General features: G+C 52.8%; 1 protein-coding gene across 3 annotated transcripts in view; it reads right to left on the bottom strand.

Annotated features, from left to right (window-relative positions):
- CCDC9B (coiled-coil domain containing 9B) overlaps window positions 1–19,231 on the bottom strand; it is a 33,379-nt gene extending 14,148 nt beyond the window's left edge. For 2 of the 3 annotated variants that reach the window (XR_007631453.1, XM_050335560.1), the window contains exons 1-9: window positions 19,006–19,231; window positions 16,774–16,887; window positions 16,282–16,386; window positions 15,507–15,569; window positions 14,953–15,117; window positions 11,742–11,891; window positions 4,182–4,256; window positions 1,496–1,680; window positions 356–417 (exon numbers count right to left, since the gene is read on the bottom strand). Coding sequence is in view for 2 of the 3 variants with exons in the window: in XM_050335560.1 (XP_050191517.1) it covers window positions 356–417; window positions 1,496–1,680; window positions 4,182–4,256; window positions 11,742–11,891; window positions 14,953–15,117; window positions 15,507–15,569; window positions 16,282–16,386; window positions 16,774–16,887; window positions 19,006–19,026 (940 nt within the window). In the remaining variant the exon portion in view is untranslated. The remainder of the gene's footprint in view (window positions 1–355; window positions 418–1,495; window positions 1,681–4,181; window positions 4,257–11,741; window positions 11,892–14,952; window positions 15,118–15,506; window positions 15,570–16,281; window positions 16,387–16,773; window positions 16,888–19,005) is intronic. The other variant, XM_050335562.1, reaches the window with a different exon arrangement.
- Window positions 19,232–22,431: the final 3,200 nt, after the last annotated feature.

Genomic DNA, 22,431 nt, shown 5'->3' with positions numbered 1-22,431 from the left:
AGCATGAGCCCCAGGGATCAGAGATGCTGTGCTCTGGAATAGGATTGCCTCTCAAACCAGTGTTTGGGAAAGGAGGCAGGGCTGAGCCTCCGGATGGTGTCGTCCCAGGTTACAGAAGCCAGTGCTGTCCCTGGGAAGGTCCAAAGCTCTAGGAAGGTCCAAAGCTCTAGCACCCAGCTCAAATCCCATCCCCTGAGCCCCCTGCCCAGCCCAAGGAGGGCTGAGCCCCAGCTCAGAGGCATTTGCCCAGGGAAGCAGAGCTTCTCAGCTGACACAGCCCCGGCTGCTGCGGCACTGGGTGCGCAGGACCAGCATTCACTAGTGTCAGGACAGAGTCTAGGTGTCCCCTGCCAACCTTTCTTATTGCTGGGATTATCCAAGGCTGGCTCCCCATCCTTAACAAAGTCCTCTTCAAACCTGCAGGTTAAAAATAGGCATTGTCAGACCTGGCCATCCTCCCCCAGTGTGCAAAGTGTGGGCAGGAGCCCTCAGCCCTTCTGCACCTGCCCACGGGCAAACCTGGGCAGGTTTCTCAGCAGGAGCTGAAGCTGCTGCACCAGCCAGGAGACATGAGGCTGTAAGGCAATTCTACCCCAAAGGAGAGCCTCCAAAACCTTTACGTCAGTACCCACATGTATATGTTCAGTTCTATGAACTCCCTATAGATGCCTGTAGTGTAGCTGTGCCATGCTCAAATGCAGCTTCCCACAGCTTCCAAACACAGTCTGAAGTAGCTTTAGGAGTCGTCATCTCAGATCAGACTCATTGGGTTCTTTTCTAGTCCTGCTTATTTTGTGTTATGGCTTTTCTCTCAAAAATGGATATATGACAGAACAGTTGGGCTCAGGGCTGTCTTGCCAGCAACACTCAGCACCTGCTTAAGACAGCTCACCTCTAATTATTGGGGTCTCAGTGTCTGAAAATTGATGTGTTTGGTCCCGTTCATCAGCCAAAGGATTGTCCCACCTACCTGCCCCGTACAAACTGTTTTATCAGCGAACCTTTGTATTCCCTAACTCCATACCCTTCCATAGCCTTATCCTGCTGTAGGTGCCAGGTCATCCTCCAAAGCTCCCTAGGTGGTGTGACCCAGCTGAAACAGCACAGTCAGGGGGACAGTGATTAAGGCAGGGATGTGCCAGTCCCATTCCCAGCTCTCCCACATTGCTGTCCCCAGCACTGCTCCTGTATCCCGCAGATGATCCTTTGAATGACCCCTCAACCTGCAGTGCCTGAACAGGCTCAGTGTATGAGGATTTAGGGACGTTGGATTCTCCTGTGCTTGAACAGGACAAACAAGCAGGGCAGTGAGAGAACCTGTGGAGTGGTATCTGATCCCACGTGGTGAGGGGGAGAAAGAGGCAGCAGTGTGGATTTGGTCAGGGAGAGGCACATGACAGCATGGGATGTGCTGAGCAATAAGTGTCTGCACCAGATCCCACCACTGGCTTTAGGCCTCTGCAGGCAAACCCCCCCGGTGCAGGGAAGGACCTACATGTGCTCCGACTTCTCCACATCCCACGCCCGCCGCCACTCGCCCTTGGCGTTCTTGTGCCGTGCCAGGCGCTCCAGGTCAATCTGCTCCCTCTCCCTCTTCCAGCGCATGTACTCCGAGCGTTCCCGGCCAGTCATGGGGAAACTCAGGTCTCCAGGGCTCTTCTGCACTGACTTCCCACCATCCTGGGGCAGGGAAAAGAGCTTCTGGTTAATAAAACTGCCTGGAACAGCCACGTTCAGGGTACTTTGTGCTGTCACCACCAGAAATGCTCAGCAGTATTTCAGAACAACCTGGAGCAAGCTCAGCTCCCCTCTCTGCAGTGCTGTGCACACCCAGGGCTCTGCTTCACCCACACCCCAAATCCACCAGTCCTGGGCTTGTTGGCTCTACAGAGAGGAAAACTGAGGCAGGAAGAAGTTACATGGATTGCCTGGAGCCACACTGTAAATCCAAAGCCAAATCACAGCAAGCAACCACTCCCTTCCAGGGATATTCATGGAATCCCAGACTGGGTTGGACTGGAAGGGACCTTAAAGTTCATCTCGTTCCATCCCTGTGCCATAGGCAGGGACACCTTCCACTAGGACACCTTCCACTAGACCAGGCTGCCCCATCCAACTGGCTTTGGACACTTCTGGGGGTTATATTCAACAATACAATGATAATGGCAAAGTATTTCTTTGTTTCCAGTGTTTCAAACGATTAAAATAACTTTCACCTAAAGCCCTGGGTTTTGCCATCTGGACACATTCCTGTTACCTTAAAGAGAAAGGGTGTCACTGCTGTTTCCCTAACCCAAACCACACTGTTTCCTTGCTTCTTGAAGCACTATCCAACCTCCAGATCTGGGAAGCAGCTCCCATAAGATGTAGTTTTTCATTCTAGATGTTCAGCCCCTGATTGCAACCTTTTGGAGCCTACCCCTGTAATTCCTTGTGCAAATGGCCACAGGATGTGTTCACTGCTTTTGTACCTGCAGCCACTTTAACTGTGGGTGTAAATTAGACAGCAGCCTTCACTGCTCATGTGAAGGTTTTAAACCCAAATGTTCTCAGCTTTTCCTGGAAAAGCCACTTTGCTAAGGTTTACTTACGGCATATAGTCAGTTCTTGGAGTGTTTGCAGTAGGGTTTGAGAGGCTGAACTCACATAGAACATGCACTGGGCTAATGAGTCCCCCCAACCTGAAGACTTTGGGACACTAAAATCAAAGTTATGGCTATGAAATCCTTCACACTGAGAAGGTGGAAAAGGAATCCAGCCTTCTGTGACCACCAGGCATCCATGAGAGCCCACAGTCACAGAGCTCAGGCTGACCCTGTGCCCATTCCTGGAGCAAAGGGGCTCTTCCCCTTCACTGCTGTCAGGCTCTTGGTTTGTCACTCCTCCTGACACTGCTCAAAAATTGAAATCTTAATGAAAAGGCAGTTCAGAGCCTACAGAGCATGTGGGGGGAGCTATCCCAGCTGTCAGGTTAATGGATGCGGTGGAAGCAGGAGCCGGCAGGCCGTGGTGTGTTGTCAAGCAACAGTGCGTAGGGAACAGCTCAGTGCAGAGCCAGTCCTGGAGTGCTAATTAGCAGCGGGCAATTCATCCCCTCACACACGTGTCCCTGCAGCCAGCCGCTCCCCCAGAGGAGTTCCCTCTCAGCCCGAGGAAAGCAGAGCAGCGGGAGGGCGGCACTGAAGGCCCTGTTACCTGGGTGACCCACCTGCGTGGGTCTGGAGCTGGGCTGCCTCCAAGTGCTCCTCCATCCTGAGCTGGCAGGACTTGGGGCACCTGAGCCCACGGCCCCAGGGAGGGAGAGAGAGGGGGCACAGAAAGGCAGAGCACAGCAGGGCAGAGCCAGGGCAAGCACTGATGCTGGAGCTGGGGCACACCTGCAGAGGCTCCCCACCACTTCCAGCCCCACAGTGGGTCCTGCCAGGATGGATCCCGATGCACCCATAAAGCCAAAAGTGAGGGCAAGACTGAGGCTGGTGCCATGGTCTCTCGTGGGCCCATGGAGCAGAAAGGGCTGGTCCCTCACCTCAGTGTCAGCAGAGCTGTGGTTGGCTGGACCACAAGACATCGTGTTCCCCTTTCCTGCTCTGGGGGGCTCAGCTGGAATTATTGTCTAGGAGCCCATCTGCGTCCTCCTAATGAATCCTGCTGAGGTGGAGTTATTCAATTTGTGCTCCATTAATTAAAGCATCTGCAGGCTCAGGGGAGCCAGCATGTCTCCAGGCTTTGCATTAAACAGTCAGTGGGAAGGCCTCAGCTTTAATTTACCTCCATCCTCCTCAGCTCCTGCGGAAGTGAGGAGCTGTAGCTAACGCAGCCTGAGCTCCTCAGTCCATGAGGAAATGGTTTTGGGAGAGGAACCAGCCAGGGCTGTGCTGTCACAGGGCATGTTACCCTTGCCTGCAGCTGTGTGAGGGGCTCGATCAGCCACGAGGTCCTGTCACCCTTCCAGCACTGCTTTGCTCTAGGAGTGTCAACTGCTCAGTTACACTTTGGATGAGGAGTGGGATGAACAGTGGGGGCCACATGAGAGCACATTGCTGCTTCACAGAATTACAGCATGGTTGGGGTCAGAAGGGACCTTATAGATCACCTTCCTTCAGGCCTGTGGTGGGGAGGCACATCCTACTGGTTTCCTCTTCCAAGACAAAGTGCCCCAAAGGGACACAGGCCCCACTCACCTTCCGGCTGTGCTCACTTTCTGGGCCTCTGTCACTGTCTGATCTCCTCTTCTCTGCTGTTCTCCGCTCCTCTGCCTGCAAGAGCACAGACACAGGAGTCATTTCAAGGATTAAGCAAGGACTCCTGGCAGGGGAGCCAGTGCATGACCCTGTGCCCACCAGGACATGAAAGAACTGCTCAGTAAAGGTCAGAAAAAGAGGAAGGATTAGTTTCTGGGGCCCTTAATCAAGCTGGTGTAGATAAAAAGGGAAATCAGAGAGCAAGAGGTGTGTGAGAAAAGCGTTCCCACAGGTCCCTCCCTCCTCCCAAGGAAGAGGCTGAGAGCTGTCCTGTATAGTCCCATTTCTTTCCAAGTCAGACCAAGTTTCAGATTTGGGCCAAAGACACAGCTTATGATTCAACTGCACAAGATCTGGGAGCCAACCTAAGGTGCAGTTAAAAGCCAGCATAGGCAAGCTGGGAGTGATTTTTGTCCTTGGCAAACATGGGTGCCCTTCTAGCAGGATCCGTCCCTGCTTCCACTGGGTTTATCCACGCTGTCACCCCTCAGCAGAACAGCCTGCAGAGCACAGAGCTGTGTTGGGAAAGGCTTCCTGCCTGGCTGGACAGCTGCAGGGCTGGGGGCGTGTGGGCTGAGCTACCATTGTGCAGTGCCAAGCAGAACTGAAACACAAAGAGGAACGTGGAGCACAAACTGCCAGCTCAGCCCTTCCAGAAAGTGGCAGCGCGGTGGGATCCAGCCCAGGCTGGAAACAGGACTTTTATTCCAGGCATTTGCCAGCCCCAGGTTTAATTTTAGAGGTTGGGTGCGGGAAACTCAGGATGTCAGTCTCAACACCTGCAGCTCTGCCCAATCTCCCAAGGCAGCTCACCCTGCTGCCCGCTGTTCCCACATACCCAGTGGGATCACGGAGGGAGCGAGCTGGGGACAGGCTTTTTGGGGGATCACCCACACATACTGAGTCTGAAGAAGGTGGGAACTGTGGCCATACAGCCACTGCTCACAGACACTGCCCTTGGTGCACAACAGCTTCTCTGGTCTGACTGGTAGTGCCAGTGCAGATCGAAGCTTTTGAAAACAGATCCTTGGAAATAACGAGGAAATGGTAGCTATATTGTCCTAGAATTTTTCAGTAAAGATTTGGGGGTGCTCAGAGAAGCCACTCCTCACCATATCCTGTGTGCTGCAAAAGGGGATTTATTGCAAAACGTTGCTGTGAAAACTCATGCCAATAAAAATGCTCCCTCTGGACTCCAAGTCCCCTGCTCGTGCAGCCCTACGAGAAGAACCCTGTAGTGAGGGATCCAACGAGTCTCTGCACTCCAAACCGAGCATTTACAGGGAGATTAAACAGCAGAAACCTGGAGAGTTTGCTTATTTAGGGAGCTGGCTGGGAGCAAGGTGCAGAGGGGCCTTTAGCCTTAAAGCAGCTGGAAGTAAAACTAGAAGTCCTTTTGGAAAGGCAACAAAGGAGTCAGTTACTGCAGGAGAGCCGGAGCCCCTCCATCCCTGGGGGAAACCTGGTGTGGGGGGAGAGATGGGAGAGAAGGAGCACCATTTGCCTCCAAAATGCCAGACAGCTTATGACTGATGGGGAAACTGAGGCAGGGAGCTGCAGGGCCGTGTGTGCTCACTGTTCCATCTGAGTCTACCTATCTCCCCCAGGCTCATGCAAAGAGTGATTCCATCTGGCCCCTTTACAATGCCTGGCTGGGCCCCCTAGGACAGGAACCGGAAAACCGGAGTATCCGCACAGCCAGAGCGCTGAGCCAGGCCGTGAGCAAGCTGGAGGGAGCAGTGAGCTCTGCCTGCAGTCAGCACGGCTTCCCTTCAGCCCTGGAGCAGCCAGGAGCCAGCAGGTGCCCAGGGAACCCACAGGGATGACCCAGCTGAGGGACCGTGCTGCGGCTCGCGGGATACAGGGGAAGAGGCAGCTCCTGCACAGCTGGTCAGTGCTGGAGACCTGCATCCCAGAGTCCTGCATTGCAGAGACTGCATCCCAGAGAATGTCCCAGAGTCCTGCATCCCGGGGCTGTCCCAGAGTCCTGCATCCCAGGACTCTCCCAGAGTCCTGCATCCCCGGGCTGTCCTGCTCGGAGCACTCGCTCATCAGTGCCCACCACAAACCGCTGGCTCACAGGGACACCACACAACCCTCCACCCCTTTGCACCTTCAGTCCAAGCCATGCCTTTGGCTTTAGTCTGCAGCTATTTTTGCTTCTCAAAGGGCCCTGTGGAAAACTGAGAGGAGGATACAAAAATGTAGCTCTTTTGTACCAGGACAGCAGGTCTGAGCTGAGCAGAGAACAGTCGGCTTCACTCTTGCTCTGGCTCCGGAGCAGATTTCCCACTGTCCTGCTGCCCCAGAGCTGCTGCTCCCCTCTCACCACACACAACCAGGAAGCAAAACATGTTTTTCTCCTTCTTCCTCCTCTCCACCCCCAAAATGATGAAAAATGACAAGGACATTATCATCCCTAGTGTAACTGTTCCCGCAGAGCAGGGGGAGGGCACAAAAGCCTGAGGCGGAGAGGGAAGATTACAGTTGTTTATCCCAAGGTTTATGCCAGGATTTCTCAGTTTCTCAGCCCAGAATGGCCCAGAGTGGGGCAGAGCCTGCTCCAACCCAGGACACAGGTCTGTCTGGCCTCCCAACACATTCCCAGGTACTGTCCCTGGTAGTGGTGACAGTGCTGGTGCCATTATCCAGCCACGTTCAGCACTGCTTTGTGCTCCCAGTTCTCAAAAAGCTTTGACAGGCTTCCACATCTCTGGGCTACTTCACTGTCTTCTTATTTCAAAAACAGGCACTGACAGATGAGTTAAATTAACCTTTTGGTACCCATTTCTCCAGGCACGTGTCAGCACCACAACTGGCATTTCTGCTGCAGGAGGAGATTTTTGTAGGAGCTTAGAGCTGGTTTTCCAGTGCTCAGATCTCCCACTGGGCAGGATTTTCGAAACTAGTACATGAGAGGATTTTTTTTTCTAAGTCTTTTGAAAAATCTGCCTCCTGCTCGTGCTGCCTGAAGGGAGCTAAAGACTTCTCAGCCACCCTTTCTGCCTATTTTCCTCTCCCACCTGCAATGTAAAAGCAAGTGTTTCTCCTGCCACAGGTTTGGTTGCTCTCCTGTGCAAGTGCTGGAGTCCAGAACATCTGTGTTAGCCCCTGAAAGCAGCTTTTGTGTCTCTTGATTACAGTCATTTCTGATACACCATCCTGGGAAACTATGTTAATAAAAGGACAATTTAAAAGCCCTGAAGCTCTATCAACCACCCATTTGAAAGATGATTTGTAACCTGTTAATTAACCATTGTGCTCTGCTGGTCCTGGGCCGCTGTCTCTCAGCTCTGGCGTATTAATGAGCCTGAAACACTGCCAGAGTGTTTCAGGCCATGGAGTGGTTTTTTCGGGCTGAACGGGAGGCATTGTCCCCAGCCCTGCTGCAGGGAGAGCCCTGAGGCAGCTTTGTGGACAGACAGGCAGAGCTGGCTCCCAGAGGTGGCACCTCCAGGCCAGCAGCAGCTGCGGAGGCCGTGAAGCTGCATCAGTAGAGCGAGGGGCTTTGCAAGGGGGCAGGATAATTTGGTCCCCCCTGCCCACTGTGCCACCAGAGAGTGAAAGAGCCTTTTACCTTCTGGCCCTGGGGCTGCCCTGGCAAGGGAGATCACCAGACCTGCTGTTTTCCCCTTGCATTTCCCCTCTGGCAGCTCCTGCCCCAGCTGTGCCACAGTCCGGCACCGGCAGTGTGGGGTTAGCCAGGGGCACCATGGGCAGCAGGAATAGCAAGAATTGGAGTCTTCTTTTTTCTTCCTTGTTTTCTTTCTAATGAATTTCACCATGAATAAAAATAGAGAAAATGTGCAGTGATGAGGACACCCATCAAATACTTTAATAGGATAAATCTGACGAATGCAAGGAGGAAGCAACTCGCCACTGTCCAGGCTACTGAAGGGGGAGTGATGGATGTGACCCTTTCTCCTAGGCCTCTGTGGGAACCCCAGAAGAGCAGGAAACCAGGTGGGGCTTGAGGTGAAAAAGGATGGACTGTGCTGGGATTAATGAGAGGCTGAAAGCTAATCCTTGAATTGGGGGTCCTAGATCAGGTCCTAACACTCAGCTAGACAGATGGCAACACTGACACCCCGCCAGGCTCTCCCTCCCAGTAGCTGCTCAGTTTGGGGATGAAGATGGAGTTTCTCTTTTTGGATTAACAACTGATTAAAAGGTAGAAAAGAAAAAGTGGCAACGAAATGGCGGTTTCCATGGCAGAAGATTAGCAGGAGTGTGCCACTGGAATATATGCTGCTCAACATGCTCATAAATGGTCTGGAAAAGGAGCTGAAGAGAGGGATGACAGTTTGCTGACGATACTAAATCATCCAGGGCAAAGAATGTAATTTGCCCGGAAAGAGCTGCAAAAGATCTCTTGACACTGAATGTCTGCATCATAAAATTACAGATGAAATTCAATATCAGGAATACAAAATAACTCCCACAGAGAAAATGCCCTCCTTGTGTACCCACACAGAGTAACAAGGGCTGAGCTCTGATTAATAGTCAGGGATGATGGTTTGGTGCTATTGTGACCAGTTCTCTGAAAATGTTAGCTCGATTATTTAGCAAAGAAAATGCAAAGCTGTTGGGAGAAGAATAGAGAACAAGCCCAAAACATTGCTGTGTCACTGAGTATGTCCAGGAGAGCCCGCAGCTGGAATACCATGTGTACTTCTGGTCTGCATGTACTGAAAGAATATGGCAAAAATAACCCAAAGCACAAATGGGGACAGTGAGAGTGAAATATGGGACTATGTCCTTGGTAGACATGTCTAAATAGGGGTAGTCTCTTAAGGTTTATGAGATGGCTGAAGGGAGATGTGAAAGGGATCGATAAAATCATTTGTGCTTTGGGAAGTGACCAGGGTATGATCTATGAACTGCTTCCCGTGACACAGGAATGGCAAATGGAGCTATCAGGGAGCAAGGCTGAAGAGAGAGAACGGATGAATGTTCCAGCACAGCACATCACTTAACCCTGCAGCTCCTGGCTGTTTGGAAGGGATACAGTTTAGATACAACGAAGAAAAAGAGTGCAATTTAGGCAAAGAGAAGCCCGTCAAGGAGAATGATGCTGTTCTTGGCAGAGGAGGGCCCTGATTTGTAGGCTGGAGGAGAGGGATGACTCCAGGCTTCCCTGGTCTTCTCCTCTTTCCCTGACACAGTGCTGCTGCTGCAAACGCTCCATGGGCACCACCCCTGTGGCACACACCGAGTTCTGCAGGCTACAGTCACTCCCACAGGCTTTGCACATTTGGTGGTGTTGCCTCTGCAGGCTCCCAGGCCCTCCTGGAGAACATCCCTCTGCAGCACAGATGTGAGACAGACCTGCCTGCGCTCAGTTTTCAAGGAACTTCACTGATAATGAAGAAGTATTGGTTTAAAACACTCATCCCTAACACAGCTTAGGATCAGCTGAAGGGACAGGGTGAGCCAGCCCAAACCTCCCTGGACTCCACCAGCCCAGGCTGGCACCACGTGTGAGACACCAACGTGACCTGTCACTTCAGGCCCCATCTGCTTCTGTCACTGATCCTGGGAAAAGGTTGCCCAAGTGTGGACAGAAGGAAGCAGCTTGCAGAGGTGACAGGAAATCCAGCATTTCACTCCCTCACAGCCACACCCTTTTGTCTCATTACAAGGAGCTGGATTTTGTCCTGGCTGCTGGAGCTGTTGCCTGAGGTGACACAATTAACATGGCAATAGGAAGATATCCTCATTAACCAGGGATGGAGCAGGGCCTGATCAGCCCAGGAACAAGGAATTCTCCTGAGCTCAGCTGGACTCTGAAACATATCCAGCTGGTAACAGCTATTGGAAACCAGAGTTTCAAACACTTTTATATCTCTTTCTGAATTGTAAGAGGAATCCAAAGGCCAACAACAAATACTCCCACAAAACCCCATTTTAAATAAGCTCATTAACAGGCGCTTCCTGCCCCTCCATTTCCCAGCTGTGGGAGCTGGGCTCTGTGGCAGCCCCAGTGCCTGCTCTCTGCCTCCTGTCAGCCTGGGACAGCACGTTCCCTGGAAGCACACTGCTTTCCAGGAAGCAGGAGCTTCCCACAGGCCGGAGTGGCTATGACTAAAGCTCAGTGGCAGAAGCAGGGGACATTCTGTCTGTGCCAGCACAGAGTGTGCTGTGCTCCTTGGAAGTGTTGGATAACCAGAGTTACACAAAGCCTCTGTGGCTTTCCTGTGCTCCTGACAATCCTTCTCTTGGTCAGCCAAGGCAATGGAGGCCCCAAACAGCTCTGCATAACCCATTTCCCTGAGGATATCAGCACCAGCTCCCCCTTGGCACCTCACAGCTTCCCTCACAGCCCACTGCTGCCAGAAGAGTGCCTGAGCTGCAGTCCCACCCTCTGCCACCCACCAACCGCTGCCCTCATGCACATCCTGAATATCAGGTGCTTTGGGGCCAAGATGAGCCAGGCAAACCCATGAACGTGGACACTCAGCCTCAAATTTCATGCTCCACAATGAAATCTTTTCCAGGGCTGTCCATACACTTAAAGGAAGGCACAGGATCTGAAGCCAAAATCCAGGCACTGCTCCTGCTGCTCTCTCCAGCACAGCCCCAACCTTGATGACCCCAGAGACAAGGCCACTGTAACAGGCCCAGCAAGAGCAGAAGTGGAACACTTGTCCTGCACATCACAGAAGCACACTGGACAGCCTCAAGGACAGGGACAGCACAGGCATGCCCAAGTCCCTCCCATCATGTCCAGGTGTGTTGGTGATTCCTAGACTGAAATGGTAATGCCTGTCCTGTGGACCTCTGGGGTTACCAGTGGCTCAATCAGGCAGCTCACACGAGGTTTATGGCATCCAAAAATCTGCTCAGCAGCCACAAGGAAGGAGCACTCAGAGCCCAGGTAAGCCCGAAGCAGGGGGAGAAGCTGAATGAGTGTGGGCAGCAGCAGCAGATGGCTGGCACTGTCCCAGAGAGGGGGCTGCAGACGTCTCCAGCATTCCAGGGTGTGTATGGCAGCCACTCTGGGTGTTGTTTTCCTACACAGTCTTTGCTGACCCTGTTTGCTGCAGGCATTCTTTCTTATCTGTGAAACTCTCCAAGAGGAGAATAGCACATGCCTCCGTGTGTGTAAGGAGGAAGGTATTTGCAAGGAAGTATTTGAAACACGTTTCAAAGATATGTTTCAAACATCACTCAGCAGGTGATGGCCAGACACAGCAGCACTTGGGTTCAGAAGCAGATATTGCCCAGCCCTGTTAAGGTTTAAGTCAAGCAGTGAGTCAGGAGGACACTGCTCCTGTCCCAGTCTGCTGCGTGGCCCCAAAAAGAAGCTAGCAAGAGAGAGGAGGTGAGATTCATGCCCCATATCTGGTAGTGATTTCATCAATCCCCCCAAAACAGCATCTCTTTATGGATCCAGTGTCTCCACACTATTAACATATAGTCTCTCCCAGCCCCCTGTGGCTGGGCCCTCCTCATGCCAGCAGCACAAGTGGATGCCATAGCTAGGTTCCAGCCACGTACCTTTTCCTTGTTATCCATGGTGATGGCAATCTGCATCCTCCTGCCCCGCCGGAAAGCCACCAAGTGGTCCGTGTCGTCCTCGCCCAGCTCCGGCACCCGGCCCTGGCCGGGGAAGCTCTCGGCACGTTTCTCGCTGACAATCCGCTTGCCCTGGAGGGGACAGGATGGGTTAGGGACACCTCCAACGGCCTGCCAGGGACAGTGGCCATCCCAGGCTGGTAGAACAGAAAAGGAGCTGGGCAGTCAGTCCCCTTGGCTTACAGAGCTGCCACCCCACTTGAAGGGATCTGGGTGTGTTTAGCTGGGCACAGCACAGGCAGGGTGGGATTTACCTTGCAGCATGGATGCTGCTGGGTGGTTTTATTTTCAGCTGGCATTTGTGTCTGTGAAACAAATGTGAAGTTGTCCCCACCCCACAGACAATAAAATGTGAGGCTACCTCAGAGCAGAAGCCAAGAGGGAGGGGAACAGTGGGGTTCTCTCCAACCTTGCCCACAAAGCAGTTACTCCCCTCAAGTGTATTAACACTCGGTAATTTATCATTTCACAGTCATTGTGTGTTCATATTTCTGGAATGATTTATTCAGCAGTGGAACAGTTTAGGAAACTGATACATAAACTCCTTGAGCAGGGGCAGTTCCCCCTCTCAGATATTATTTCCAGCTGTCCGTACCAACGTCATGACTTCCCCGCATGGATTTCCATATGGTTCCTATTTTGTTAATGATTTTTGTTGCTGGCTGAGCCCCTGCCAGTGCCCTCAGCCATCACTTCCACAACATGAGCACATCATTTGTACTTCTTCTTATTTAAAAGTATCATCTTTCAGGTCCATCATGTGCCTTTTTATTTTTGCCTTACAAGGAAATGAGAGACATACTATGTCATCTCCATCATTATCTCTGATCTTTTTCTTTTCTCTTCATCTGCATGAAGTCTGCTCAACTTTACCAGGGATGAAGGAACCTCAACAGCTTCCCTCTGTAAAGGATGGTGTATTTTCCTGTTTTCCTCCTTGGGATTCCACGCATACTGGAATCTTGATTTCAAAGGAGCTCAAAATCTCCAAGGAAACTTCAGTGAAACTTGGGAACTCTTTGTTGCTACAAACTTGGTTTCAAAAACAAACAGCACACCCTGAACTCTGATTTGCAGGGAAGACTTGCAGTCAAGTTCTCTGCCATGACATATGAGCCAGGAAGGCTCACATTAGCCCTCATCTCCCCTCAGCTCTGCCAGGAGTGCAGATGTTGGCGTGGAGGGAGCCTTGCTGTGCATAGCCTCCGTCAGCACAACCATTTTTATGGTTTCCCAGTCATCAAGCCTCCTAACACATGATAAATGTTTGAGGAGACACTGCAGGATTTCCAGCAGCAGAGCCTCAGCCTCTGGTTTATTCATCTTTCACATCTGCGTGATTTTGCTGGCTCAGCAGAGGATGCAAGGGAAAGGAGGAGTAGTCCCTAAGCTGCCGATGGTCCTGCCTGTCCCAGCTATGTGGACACGGTGGGAACCTTGTTACACATCCCCTGAGGATGCACAGCTCTACTTTTGGGTCCCAGCTGCAGCTCCTAACAAGTTTTGCTGCTCTCAGGACGACCTTTGCCATTTCTGCTTTTCTTGCAGTAAGTGAAGCCACATGTTGGGTTCAAAGCAAGGACGTGTTGCCGATGTGTTCTGTGCCATTTTAGCACCGCCCGTGCTGATCTCTATGTCGGGGTCAAGGCAGGCTCCTGCTCTGACATCTGTAAGCCACCCCTAGAGATGGCAAGGTGTGTTCCTGAGACAGAAAAAGCTGATCATCTCAGGATGGAGCACAACTAGTTTGGCATCTGCCACAGGCAGACAAGAAGGTGTCACGGCGTGACAGGCGGCTGCGATGCTGCAGCACAGGAGGTGACTGCCTGGTCTCCACTCTAAAGTCACAGCTGGAGCTTTCAGGAACCCTCTATTCTGAGACAAACCAGAATTTCCCCCCTCACATCAGGAGGGGGTTTGGCTGTGCTGGAATGAGATTTCATTTGAACGGGATGTTCACGCTCCCGGTACTCTGTCTGGAACAAAGGGAATGAGAGGCCTCTGTCCCTTTCTCCTGAAAAATTATTTGGAAAGGTGCATTTGTTCCCAAATGGTTCAGTTCCTTCAAGGTAACATAAAATGACTTTCTAATGGCACAGTGACTGTGGCCTATTTCTCCCTGGAAAGAAAGGGTAACTAGGTCACTGGGAAACAAATGAACAGGCATTCGAGGCACAAAATCAGGAAAACATTTCCAAGCTGCCTCACAGGGAGAAACAGTTCCTGCCTTTTGCTGACAGCCAAGATTTGCAGCACTCCTGCCCCAATGTCCCAGGCAGCAGGAAGGGTGGGGCTTCTCTTCCTTATCCCCGGGAATGGCTTTGGGTTGGACCTCAGTGCCACAAACCCACACGTCGCTGTGCCTACAAGGGGACCCACGGGAGCACCACTTGCTGCCACCCTTTCCTTCTCCCAGTGCTGCTGTGACAGAGACAAGAATCGTTATATCTGGATGCACAGGCTCCACAAGGAATGGGGTGGTGCCCAGGAGGAAATCTTTCAGGATTTAAAAAATGAAGTAGCGTTTTCAATTACTTTTGCCTTTTCACACAATTTTTAATTAAGTCTGCAAATACTGGGTCACACTTCCTGCCCATCTCATTGGCAGCTGAAAGCGACACTCATGTCACTCTGTTTTTCCTTCTACATTCAGGATGTTCTGGAATGCAGTATCAGGGAGAAATGATGCTACTTTTACCACCAAGCATCACTGCCTCCCTGGGAATGGCTGGACAATAGTGCAGCTAAATCTGTCCGAGCTCATTTCCAACCCCTTTCCACTCACAGCAACACAGTTTAACACCAGAGTGGCCCGGAAGGGCAACGGGGTGACTGATCCCTCGGAAAGGGACCTGGCTACCCGTGGGTGGGTGTGGGGAGCTGCCAGGGGGCTTAGCAAGGACCAGGAGCTGATCCCTGGGAATCAGAAATGGGGAGGGAAGCGTGTGGCAACCAGAAATGAAAACTGAGGCTGTGCTGAAGGCTCATTGAGAAATGAGAGAAAAGGAGCAGGAAGAGAACTATTCCCTTTGGATGTGACATGCTGGGCACAAAGATCAAGTGAGAGGAAGAACAGAAGCCCCTTTGTAAGTCAAGAGGCCACAGTGTAAGTGGAATCCTCTTCCCTGCTCACCTTTGCTTTGTTGTCCATGGTAACAGCCAGCTGCATCCTCTTCCCCATCCTGAATGTGAACATATGATCTGCTTCCTCCTCCTCCTCCTCCTCCTCACTGCCAATGCCGAATCCAGGGCTCGCAGAACAGGGGCTTGCCCATTTCTCACTCACCACCCTTTTGTCCTGGAAAACGAACACTTCCGTTAGCAAATCCAGGCCCTTGGCTCAGGGATGTGACTCCCTTCCCCAAACACACCTGCACACAAGCGGGGAGGTGGCTGTGGAACAGGCAGACCTTGCCCCAGGGAAGCTCTCCGTGCCCGGCAGGGTGCCGTGACATTCCCGGGGAACAAGGGGCTCCTTGTCTGCTCAGCAGCAAAACCCACAATTACAGCGGGGCTGAAAAGTCCTTTGCACTTACAAATCTGACATTTCAGACTAAAATGCCAGAGTTATGGGAAACAAATGTCATCCTCAGCTCTTTGTGCAGCACTCTGAGTTAGCTCGGGAAAGCCTAAGTCCTGCTGGAGGTGGCCTTGGAAGCCAAGAGGATGGCTGAGGGTGGTGCTCACCATCGGGAGGGCTGGGCTATCTTGTCCATAGTGTTCAGTCTGGGTAATTGCATCTTTCAGGTCCTGTATGAGAGAAAAATGTGTGCAGCAGCAGCGCCCCAGGAGAGGCGAGGGCCAGGTCGAGGTGGGAAGGGAGCACTGGTCCGGATCCAAGAACCCAGGAGTGCTGGAAGGAGGCTGGGCAGACTCAGTGGGCTCCATGTGAGCCCTGGCAGAGGAGCTGACCCAGGGGTGAAGGCAGAACTGGCCAGTGGCTTCTCAGGCCCCACACTGCCAGGCCGGGTGGACAGGGCTTGTCAGACACAGATTTGGCTCAGTTAGGACGGGAGCCTGGAACTCGCAGCCTTTGGCCCAGGGCCACCTGCTTTACTCACTCCCAAAGCCTAAGGAGACCATGAGTTTCCCCAGCCTGTGGCATTCCTGATGCCTCCAGAGACACACACACCGCTGATACGCTCTGCCTACGTATTTGCAATGATTCTGAACACCTGGGACCTGTCCAGGGCTGTGTGCCTGTTCACACATCCATCCACCTGCCTGGTAACTTTGCCTGAGTGGGTGCAAGTGCCTGGGCACAGCTGGAAATGTATGTGCAGCACCTAAAATCACTCTGAGCACACACCCCTGCAGAGTTTCCCCACCATTCTCAGGACTTAGGAGCTGTGTCCTGTGCCTCAAAGGGCTTTGCTGTGGAGTGTCTCTCTCTGCAATGTCCCTTTGCTGTGGCAGGACTGGAGTGAGAACTGGTCCGTGGTGAAGGAGAGGCAGCACTTACGTTGTGAGCTTTGGTGATGGTAATAGTGAGTCCATCCTGCTTGGGCCTCCTGGAGGTAACAGCCATTCCCTCCTGCTCTGCTCGCTTTTTGTCCTCTTCTATTTCCTGAAACACAGATCTCATCTTACCACCGGCCTGTCCCTGAATGGCTACGGATGTTGTCTGTTTTCCTGTTTAGGAGTTCTGCTACACAGATTCACCTTCCCCTCTAAGAGGGAGTGGCCCAACTTGTGTCCCAACTGTGGGACACAGACAGAGGAAGGTGGCAGGGGGAGAGGAGATGCTGCAGGACTGAGGCATCAGTGTCTGTTCTCCAAAGCAACTCAGCACTGCAGCCAAAGGCAGAGCTGTGCCCACCTGCTCTGAGAGCTTTGCAATATAAACATGGTATCTGTATAACAAAGTCACACTGATGGTGCTGACAATCTTCTTTACACTGCGAGCTGAGGACCCTGAGTTAGAGCTGGGCAAGGGAGGGACCTGCAGACTCACCTGGTACCTTCGGATCAGCGCTTCATTCTTCTTCCGCAAGGCCAAGATTTTCTTATCGAGTTCAACATCTTTCTGCTCTTTCTTCCTTAACACAACATCATCCACAGCAGCATCCTGGAAATAGGAGCAGAGCTCTCCTCAGTCATCACAGCAACAGGATGAAACCTGCTCCTTCTGTCTGGACAGGATGGAAACTTCTCCCTTCTCCCACCACTTCTCCCTGACTTTTTCCTGACAGAACTGATCTTTTTTGTTTAGCAGTGAGGCAGTTTGGGTAAAAAGCTGCTGTCCCACTCTGATGGTTGTCAGTAGGCTGCAGAGTTAACACCCTGCTTAGCTGCATGCAGTAAATGATCCTCCTCTTTGGGTGTTCTCAGGCACAGGTTCAGATGTCCTCCCTAGACATTCAGAGCCCCTTGGTTACCGCAGGGGATCACAATCAGGAGTTTTTACAATTCTAGTGACAACAGTGTCTAATGAAAATTAATCCTGCTGAGGATCTCTGCAGGACATCTCTGTCCAGGTGGGACAACAGGGACATTTAAACCACCTCCAGACATTCTCCTGCTGGACAATGGAGTTTTGTCAAGATCTGTGGGAGAAAGACTGGCTTTTCCATTGCCCTTCATCATCGGGTGAGCAGATTACCTGTGTGGGTGGATACACTTCCATGGGCATTTTGCAAGGCTGATTAGAGCTGAATTCAGTGTTTACCTGGACAGAAGCTGTTCTGGGAGCACTAAATTGGCAGGTTTGCTGTTTGCTGAGTGCTGGGGTGTTGGCTGCTGAGGGTGGGATCAAAGTGGTGCCTGCCCTCTAACACACCCCTTTCATCTTCAAATTCCTTTGAAGGAGGACTGGCAGAGCTACCAGCTTGGGAAGAATTTAAAAATTCCTGCACAGACTGTATGTGTGCTCTTCTCTTTCCAAAGTAAAAGATGGAAAACACCTGTCAGGCTGTTCTCCCTTGGCCCATTTGTCAGCATTTTGTCTATGCTGCAACAGGGCTGGTCTCAGGGGGAGGGGGGATCTTTTCACTTCCAGCTGGAAACAAGTCACTGGAAGGAAAGTTTTGCTGGTGTTCAGCACTTCTGCTGGCCTTTATTAAGGAGACCATGAAGGTGTTTCTCTCTGCACAACCTGCTCAGCAAATGCTGGTGCCATGGCCAGGCGGTGGCCCCGTGGCTGAAGCACCGAGCTACAGGGGCTCTCCCATTGTACTCTTCAGCCCAGTCAGCATTTGCTCGTCTGCGGCCGCCCCAGGCCGGCTGCGAGCAGGGGCTGTGCCCTCTGCTCCGCTTCTGGAACAAACCCGCCGGCCCAGCCCGTGCTCCGGCTGATGCTCAGGATGGAAAGTGGCCCCACTGTGCCCTCCCCGGTGTAAAGCTCTTCCGGGGAGCCAAGGTGCCCGTATGTCACCGCGGCTGAGTTATAAATGGCTTTGGCAGCACAAACGTGCGATGGCTTTGAATCAGCAAGCGGCTGAACCCGAAGCCTCCCCAACAGCAGGGCAGAGCCGCAGAACCAGAGGCCTCATTCTACTGCAAATAAAAATGTCACAAAAGGAGCAAATGGAAAGCTCTCGGCTTCATGCTTCAATGGAATGACGACACCCCGTTGTGTCCCAGCCCCTCTCCCCAGTGGCACACACTGGCTACGCAGCTCCTCAGGGGCTGGAGGGACTCCCCACTCCACAATGGCTGTGTGTGCAGTGCTTTCCCCCACACTTCCACGATCGCCTGCCTCTGCAGTGAGACCTTGGACGCAGCAGGGTTGGGAGAGCAAGTAAGGCAGGGGGCGGGGGGGAGGGAAAGGAGAGAGGAGCAGGGCCCTTACTAACGCTCTCCTGCGTAAGCAAATGCATCCGCTCTTTTTAAGAAATATCCTCTTCCTTGACAGCTGCCGCTGAAACCCTCACTGGGATAGACACCATCCAGCACTGCCTGCATTTCTGTTTGCCTCCCAGGCAGCGCACTGTCCTGAGCCAGCCACCGCACCCTGCCCTGGCGAGGGACGAAAAGCCCAGCACTCAAAATGCGCCCCCAGCACCCTCCCCGTGGTGCAGCACGGCTGTTTGCTCCCCTGCCTGCTGGCAGCCAGGCGAGGCAAGGCAACAAGAAAGCGACAGTCACCGCAAGGCCACCCTGCAGGGTGTGCGAGTCCTTGCGTGGCCCCTCGGGTGAGGGACCCCGGCCCCGCGCCCCTCCCAGGCCCCGCGCAGGCGGCACTCACAGCTCGGTGCATGTTGGACATCGGCGCAGCCCGGCGGATTCCAGAGCAGAGCTAAAAGAGGAGAGCCATCAGACGGCCTTTCTCAGCACTGGTTGCACAGCATACAAGATCATGTTTTGATTACAAAAGCCTCGTCTGGGCTCACAGCCAAGAGCACTGGCTGCCTAATATACCAAGCACAGACAGGGTTTGGAGTGCCTGTGTCCTCCTCTCCAATCTCACTCTCTTTTTAAAAGAAACACTCCCCCTTTTCCCCCCTCCTGACTCCTTTAAACTTCCTGATGCCACAAGCCCTCGTTCAAAGTGGGAAAAGCCTGACGAACAATGTGGGATGGTTCAGGCAAACAGCTTGGCTTGGCTGTGTGGCCATTCACGGGGTCGTTGTTTGTTATGCATGGCTGGCTGCACGCCTGGCGGGTGGCAAATATCTGGGGTCCTGCACGCCTTGTGAGCGCCAGTGTGTGTACGGGCCTTCCCGGGAAAGCAGGGCTCAAGCTTGCCTTTTTCTGTTTAATTTCAGTATTCTCCAGGAATGATCTCTCTGCTGTTAAACTGGGCCTGTCCTTCAGGAGGGAGCAGAGGAATGCCGTGGGGTGGGCATCACCAGCTGGCACCATGCAGGAAGCACACAGCCAAAGGATAGGGACCCTCCTAAGCCCCTGTGTGAAAGCTGCCAAAACCACCCCCAGAAGAGTCCCAGTAGCAGGGGGGCTTTGGGGGAATAGCACTGAGCTGATGCCACTTGGGTCGCCACGTGAATCTTTATCTCACCATAGAATGTCCCGAGCTGGAAGGGACTCAAAAGGATCACTCAAGTCCCACTCCTGGCCCTGCTCAGCCCCAACAATCCCACCCTGTCCCTGAGAGCGTTGTCCAAACGCTACTGGAGCTCTGGCAGCCTTGGGGCCATGCTCACTGCCCTGGGGAGCCTGTTCAGAGCCAACCACCCTCTGGGGGAAGGACCTTTTCCTGAGATCCAGCCTGACTCTGCCCTGGCACAGCTCCAGCCATTCCTATGGATCCTGACACTGGTCACCAGAGCAGAGTTTGGGGCTGCCCCTCCACTGACCCTCGGGAGGAGTTGCAGACAGACATGAGCTCTGCCCTCAGTCTCCTCCAGGTTGAACAAACAAAGTGACCTTAGCCATGTGTCCTGACTGTGTGCTGCATCCTCCCTCAGCACACACTGGATGCCCCTTCCCTCAATCCTGAGGAACCCAGACTGAGAGAGAGGCCCACAGGAGATGAAAGCACACCAGGGGACGTCTGATGCACACCCCAACCTTAATGTGGGCCCTGCTATGTTCACACGTTAAACAACCTGAGGAGGCCCACTGCAGGTACTTGTCCCCTTTAACACCTTTGAGCAGGTCGTCTGCTCACAAAATCCAAGAAGTTTGGCCTGAAACCCAGAGTGGGTCAAGGGAAACCTGCAAAAGACTTTGCACAACCTGGAATCTGGTCCCTCCTCTGTGCATGACTCAGGCTGCTGGAGATCACGGCTAAGGCACTAAGGAGCTGGAAGCACAGCTTAGTACAAGCGCTTGGAGGGACAGACTGACCCATATTAATTAGTAGCTACTTAAATGATGAAAGAAAATTGAAACCATTTCCAAGGCAGTGCCTCTGGATTCAGGCTTGATGAAGGAAATGAAGAGTGCTGTGTGGAAAACTAGGAAAAAGACACAAGAGCTTTGCTTGTGTCTTTGGAGGTGCAGAGTCATGAGGAGCTTTTCCTTGCCCTGGGAACACAGGGCTGCCTTGGGTTTGACTTTGGCATAGTCCCTTGTGAGGGTGATGTCCCATTTTCTCTGGGCTGGTGGCTGCAGGGACGAGGTCAGTCCTGGGAGATGCTGCTGGGCTGAGTCAGGGAGTCAGTGTTCATGGGAACACTTTGCCCAGCGCCGGTGTGTTATCCTGTCACTGTGGTGGCCACACTCCTGGCCTCAAGCAGTTTGCACACGCTGCCAACAGCTGGTCCAGGTTAAAGCAGAGACCATTATCCCAAACTCCAAGGCCAGGTAGTGTGCACGGAGCAGGGTGAACCCACGTGCTGCAGGGTCTGCTGTGCTGCCCACGGACCCCAGCGGCTGAGGGCCTGTGTCATGCCCAAGTTGTGAAGGCTTAAGCCAAGTGCTCACAAGGGGCTTCTCCAGACCTCATAGCCATGGCATCCTATGCCCCTGCCATGATCAGCAGGGTGGCCAAGCTCTTCCAGCAGGAGCAGTCCATGAGCAGGTAGGAAGATCCCTAAAATACCTCTGCCTTTGCTGATGTCCCTGGAGAGCTGCAGTTCCCTCCAGGGCAGCGCTGGCTGCTCCTTCCCTCAACACAAAGAGCTGACATGTCTCAGCTGTCCTTTACCATGTCTGAGTGGCACAAATGACAAGCATCTACTTCTGCATCATCATCTGAGATCAGTGAGAACATGAACCCTCAGTGAACACGGCGGACACAGAAACCCAGGGGCAAAAGGGCCCAGCCAAGGGAGCAGCATCTGCAGCTGCAGCAGAGGGGCAAACCAGGCTGGTTTGGGGACATTTGTGCCCTTGGGACTGTCACAGGAGACAGCAGAGAAAGCAAAACCCTGCTGAGATTTGTGGGGTTATGTATATGCACATACATTTGGTTATTCCTGGTGCCATGGCCAGGAAGGGCTGCAGTAACACCATGGCTGTTTCCAACCTGGGGGCTTGTCCAAAACTATCAAAGCCCATGCTTTGAAGTGCAGTGAAGTGCACTGCTCTGTAGTGCAGTGTCAGCCCCAAGACTGTGCCTATCTTGGGACACACTGAATCCTGTTCACATGGTCAGCCCCACCTTGGTGGCTGCAGCACACCAGTCCTGCTCTCTCAGGCCATTGGTGGCACCATTTCCCACCTGCAGAAGTTTGACAGGGTACCTCAGACAGCGAGTGTGTCCTGCAACCTCATGCAACAGTGAGGATATCTGGAGAAACCAGCCTCAGTACTCATTCAGTAACTTGTTCACCACCCCTGCAGTTGATGCCTTTATTCTTTAAAACCCCAGAAGACCTTTCCTAGGCAGGATGGCCTGACTCTGGGCTGCTGGTGCCATCTCTGAAGCCATGGGGCACATCCAGGGTGGCTCTGCACTTTCTGCTTCAGGGAAAGGGGTTGCGCCAGCTCTTGCTGACCACGGGCAGCCGCTGAAGGAGCAGTCCCTGGGGTGGACAGCAGCTGATCCTCAGGAAAGCCCGGAAGCTGAAGGAATCAAGAGGATATAAGGGGGTTTGCTGCATTGCCCTGCTGTGGCTGTGCTGCACAGGGACCTGGCTCACTGTCCCTAAGTGCAGCTGCCTACTTGGAGGGCAAAGCTTGCCCACTCAGGGCAAAGTTTGCTGGAGATTTTTCTGGGGCAAAGGAAGGAAGTCAGAGCAATGACCTCTCCATTTTGTGCTCATGA

This window comes from Myiozetetes cayanensis, unplaced genomic scaffold (assembly GCF_022539395.1).
Source record: "Myiozetetes cayanensis isolate MyiCay16 unplaced genomic scaffold, myiCay2020 scf6-25, whole genome shotgun sequence".
In the NCBI taxonomy this organism is placed as follows: domain Eukaryota; kingdom Metazoa; phylum Chordata; class Aves; order Passeriformes; family Tyrannidae; genus Myiozetetes; species Myiozetetes cayanensis.
The sequence above is the reverse complement of the archived record's forward strand: the minus strand, read 5'-3'. Positions and strand labels throughout refer to the sequence as shown.